The sequence below is a fragment of the Zymoseptoria tritici genome, chromosome 17 (assembly GCF_000219625.1).
Source record: "Zymoseptoria tritici IPO323 chromosome 17, whole genome shotgun sequence".
In the NCBI taxonomy this organism is placed as follows: domain Eukaryota; kingdom Fungi; phylum Ascomycota; class Dothideomycetes; order Mycosphaerellales; family Mycosphaerellaceae; genus Zymoseptoria; species Zymoseptoria tritici.
This window is the reverse complement of record NC_018202.1, coordinates 383,759-389,179: the sequence shown is the minus strand read 5'-3', so window position 1 is coordinate 389,179 and position 5,421 is coordinate 383,759. Positions and strand designations below refer to the sequence as shown.

Genomic DNA, 5,421 nt, shown 5'->3' with positions numbered 1-5,421 from the left:
CTACTATTAATATTACCTCGCTACCTTTGTCGTAGAAGTTTAAGCCTAAGGTATAAGTCTTAGTAAGTAGCTCGATCTCCCCGCCCGGACTACTTATAAAGCGTACGCCTAGGCTTTACGGAAACTACGACTACGATTACGACCGCGATAACGTCCTAGCGATACGACGGTACCGTAGGTTCTTACGCATATATAAGGTATATAGCATTTGCCCTAGACCTATATTATTAAGATAAGCGACATATATAGGAACAATGCCGAGATAGCCTTCTACTACGGTACCGCATCCGGTATACGAATTGTAAGCGGCGTAGGGCTAGATCCCCTAATATTTGAAGCGCACCTTTTAATATATTAGTTAAATAAGCGGGCCTAGCCCGGATCTACAGTCTTTCCGCAAGGCCGAAAACGCAAAAATCCGTTTTGACCCTTTGCTAGGTCTGTGCAACCGTCAATTCAACAGAGGCAAGAGGTCGGGTCAAGTCGAGTCGAGCTTTATGGAATCATGAGATTCCATCTTCTATGCATGACTACACTCAATTAATCAGCATGACCAGTTATCACTTTCGAGACCACGGCATCTGTCGACTTGCTCGGCGACAACAGCAACGGCACGAACAACGATATCCCCGAGTCCGTTTCCCTCACCATCCGCGACACTTGCGCTGCTGCAATAGCGTTTGCATGACCTCTGCCTCGTCCAGACCTTCATATTGACCACCTCCACTCGTTCTACATGCGACTTGCCTATCTTGTCCGCATCGGCCGACATTACCGAGCCCTTCATCGCTAATCGCGACACATCCTCCATCACTCCCATCGCCTCCGGGTCACGAGAAACTTCTACTACGCAGCACGCAGCCGCAGAGTAGCAGAAGCAGCAACCACCGAGTTTTAAAATCTCCCTAGAGAACGACAATGAACAAACTCCGCGAGTCCCGGACCATCCTAAACAACCGGTCACGGAACATTTCGCGCACACACGGTCCGTCGAGAGACGTCTGGAAGACTCGGAAGGCTTGTTGAGGAAGAGGAAGAAGGAGAGGAAACAGGAGCGCGGATTTTTGCAAGCTTAAATCGGTGCGGCGGACTCGGAGGAGGCATTGATCGTCTCGGCATCGTGGTGGTTGAGTCGCCGGAAGATGCGAGGCGGGTGGTGTTAACCTGGCGGAAATGAGAGATCGCACCCCTGGTGGGGAGAGTGAGGTTCAGGACAAAGGACGCCGGAGGAGAACGTCACGGCGAACAGCAGAGCCTGGCAAGGCTGGGCGATTGGTCGGTTAGCAGCTCGCAAAAGAGAGCGTAGGAGGATGGGCGATGATGGCGTGGTAGTAAGCCGGGCGTGCTGCGCTAAGTGAAGCTTGTGGCGCGCGGGAAGGCCCAATCAAAAGGAGTATGAAGGGACGTGCTGACGGCGCTGGACCTGGTGGACGTGTACACTCTTCCTGGACGTGTACATTCGGACCATCTGCCCGAGTTCATCAAACTTTACCTACAGAGTTGCTATTGCAACGAGCGATATGTATGGGTAGCGTCACGTCAAGTGGACACATCGGCGTGGTTGTGGACAATGAGCTTGTGAAGGGCTTTTCGAAACTTGGAAATATGTAGACGAGGTATATATGGAACATCGGCGCAGTCTCGATCTTCCTCGACTTCCAAACTCTGTTGCAATGACAATCCGGCGGTTCATCCGGCGGCGCGACAACCTCGAAACTAAAGATCTTTCCGGCGAGCACACTTATCCCCTCTGTGCTCGCGCGCGGCAAGGTGAAGCGATGGCATAAAGCGGCTCTAGAACGCGAAGACTCAGGCGGCGCGGCCGTGATGCAAGCGATTAAGAACAAGTCGATCCCGGGAAACACTCAAAGACAAGTGACCAGCCGCGGCCTCCGCATGTCCCTTTGCCGTAGCGTGAATCCGCACGTCGAGGGAAGAGTCCCGCTCCTCTAGACACTCTACACAGAATACGATCGTCGAGCGCCAGAGTCTCGTGATGGTCGGGAATCCCGACTCCCACAGAACGATACGACGCGGACCGTCAGCACTGGCGGCGATGGAATCCCGGAACTCGGTCGGAGACGGCAGCATTAAATAGGGACTCTCTTCACTTCGGTCCGTGTGCGCGGCAACGAGATGAGGGTAGATGGTCTCCACATCGCAGCACGTAGCACACAGGGGACACCACCAGTCGTTGCCCTTCAGGAGCTCGAAGAAATTGCCGGGTGTCCGGACAAAGCAATCAAAGGGGTAATGCGAATGAAGGCCCTTGGGCCAAAATCGACCATTTCCGTTATAGGCAATCTCGATCGTGGTCCCCAACTTGGAAACGATGGTGGTAGGCCGACCGGACTCGCTGGGCGGCACCCGGCTGATGAGACTTACGTCCTGGGCGTGATCCGGAGCTAGATGAAGGGATTCGCGTACATGGAGGCGTTCTTCGGCCCGATGATGACCCTCGATGAATCCGCTCGATGAAAACGTGTCGTTGATGACTGGGCCGTCGAGATGTGCGGAAGATCGGAACTCGGGCTGTGGGTTGCAGGAATTGCCGTGGATCGCTTGTGGAGAGCCGGTAAAATTCATCGTAATGCTGGAAAGATGAAGCACGGGAGCGAGATGTACTGAATGTCACGATTCTCGGAACGGGTTCGCAGTTGTTGCAAAGAGTTGAGCAGGCCGTTGCCTGACATGTTAATATATTATTGCTGCTGCACAATCACGAACAACATCGTAGCGGCGCGCTCGGAGTACAATGCGAGTGCCCGAGTTTCAACATCACGAATGCGGGAAGGATCGCATGCCCGTTGGAGGATCCAAGCATTGGCACCGGAAGCACTTGCTCTCACCAGCCTTGAATCGAGCGCCGTGGATTTTGGCGAGTTCAGCCTTGTCATCCATTAACCATTGCAAAGCTGTTCCTTCGTTACAAAGACCAGCGGACAGACCAGTGGAATCTCTTAAGGCACAAACTTCATTAGTGTTCCCAGCGTCATGGATGTCCAACCTTGCACAGCCAAGATGTCTCTTATCGCAAATTCGGTCGCAAGGTGCTCGCTGTACCACATCTCTCTGCGCCTGCTACCCAAAGAAGGAGGTCAGGAAAGTCTGTCGACCGTTGTTCCTAGATAGATGTAGCCATCGAGGCTTTCTTGTCCGGTCCAACAGCGCCAATCGTAAGCGAGTAGTGAGCTGCTGGAAGATTCAGCATTAGTAAAATCGGTGCTGCAGTTCCCACGATTATTACTCCTTTCTCGATTAATTCTTCTATCGCTGATAAGGGAGCGAGGATGACTGTCAACTCCCCAACTACAGTTCATCACAAATTTCTCGCCATGCACTACTTGGCATCTCAGTCTTCGATTCCTGTGTCGGCTGAACTCGCTGCATGCCGAGATTGGACGTCTTGTATTGACCAGGTCTCCCGACCTCCGGATCGGTTAGTTCAATGTATGCTAGTCGAATGCCAGTCGAATGCCAGCCCACTGTCAGCTCACTCTCATCCCTCGCTAGAGAGGCAGTGCGAGGCGCCGAGAGCAACCAACCCGAAGCTTGTTTCTCTTTGTTACCACGATGTCGTCTGTGTTGCTGCTCGATCTTCCATATTATACGTGCTCTTAAAGTTTCCATTGCTCTTGCTCCTTGTTTACTGCTTCTTAAGGTCGTACTCTTAGCTATACTCTTAAAGTCTCAAATTCTCGTAGTTGCTCTGGCGGCAGGGTTGTCGAGTGCGCTGCTGCGCCGATTGTATACGTGCTCATGTCGAGTCGAGTCGTGCGTTCACTGTAGTGGTAGTCGTGTCGGAGTGCCTCGCCGTTGGCTGTCGTGTATCGCTGAGTGCGTATCCGACTCGTTGTTGGTTATTTGTGTTGGCTTTCGTGCTCACTGCGCCAGTATTTCAGGCTTGTTGTTGCTCTGTAAGCTGGCTGTCGAGTCGCTGGGCTGATAGTCCTTGTCGCTCGTGCGTGTGTCTCTGCTTGTAGATAGTCCTTGAAATTTGGCCACTTTCAGCGGTTGCCGAGGTCTCGGATAACAAAGCCGATCCGGACAGCCCGCAGCCCGCAAAGCGGTGTCGGAGCAGGATATTAATACTAGAATTAATGTCTCGCTGCAAATATTAGGCAGACTATCGCTTCTTCGAACGGCGCGGCGCCCGACTGCCGGTCGCAGGCTCCCTAGGTCGCCGCGAGCTTTAACATAGTTTTACGCTGCCTTTGTAATTTATTCGGCATCTATACTTTCTTAAAACGAATTGCGAAAGCAGGCCAAACTATATAAAAGCTCGCGGCGACCTAGGGAGCCTACGACCGGCAGTCGGGCGCCGCGCCGTTTAAAAAGGGACAATTTAAAGTTCGAACGGGACAATTTAAAGCAGTTTAAAGCCCTAGAACTAGATATTAATTATTTAAAGCGAATTCGAAGGCGGATTTGATTGTCTTAGAACCTACTCCGAACTCGCTGCTTACGGGCTGCGGGCTGCGGGCTGTCCGGATCGGCTTTGTCGGATAAACCTTTATGCAGCACTTCGGGGTATTGCAACAACTTCGATCTGGTCTCTACCCTGCAGCCAGCAGTCACGATCAAATTGTCAACTTCTTGACGACAACCGTCAACTTTGGTCGTCCCGCCTAATCTATGACCGTTCAAAGATCGTATGATACATCCCTCGCAGGCGAAACCGAAAACGGTCGGATGTGATTTTGGAACGGCTTCAAGAACAATACCATACCAGGTCAAGATTGGACGAATCTTGCATTACATGGTCGACTGGAGAGAATAAGGTGTACCTGCCTCCACCGGATGACTCCTCACCAATATGCAGAGAAGGACTCCGACGTGCATCGATGAGGCGGAGAAGCTCGGGTCCGGACAAGGGCGCACAGAAAGTGTGCGTACCTTAGTGTGGTAGCACCGGCGCGTGGTCGTGGACTGCCCAGCTTGTTTGCTGTGGAGACAGGCGCATTTTACAACTGCAGACATATCCTCAGGAGTGTCTTCGAGTACGTGGGATGATGGAAGAGCGCGGGGGATGGGTCCACTTGGGCGGATCGATATTAGAGAGAGCTTTGGGCCTTGCTGTCTTATCCAACACATTCCGGTCCGACACACAGACATGCCCTACAGCGCCAGCTCAACTCCAACACACTAATCATTCCTCCGACACAAGAATCGGTAGCCAGAGGCGGGGCACCGCCACGACCACATTGGGACAGGCTGAGGAACTTCTGCCACACTCAAGGAATCCGTGAACCCACCTTTCAATACATCTCTGATCGCAGAGGATGCCGTACCGCCTGGAGCTGTACCGTCGACTTGCAAGGCGCCCGGTCTTCCGCACGCTTGTGGTACGATGGACGGTACCTCGAGAACGCCCGTGAAGATGCCGCCGAGAAGGCTCTCCAGACTCTCGGTGTCGTTCCC

General features: G+C 52.7%; 1 protein-coding gene across 1 annotated transcript; it reads left to right on the top strand.

Moving 5' to 3' along the window:
• Positions 1-5,175: 5,175 nt before the first annotated feature.
• Positions 5,176-5,421, top strand: MYCGRDRAFT_19550 (uncharacterized protein; the record flags this gene model as incomplete). Its single annotated transcript, XM_003847136.1, has 1 exon — positions 5,176-5,421. A coding segment is annotated over one exon (246 nt), but the record flags the coding sequence as incomplete, so codon positions are not given.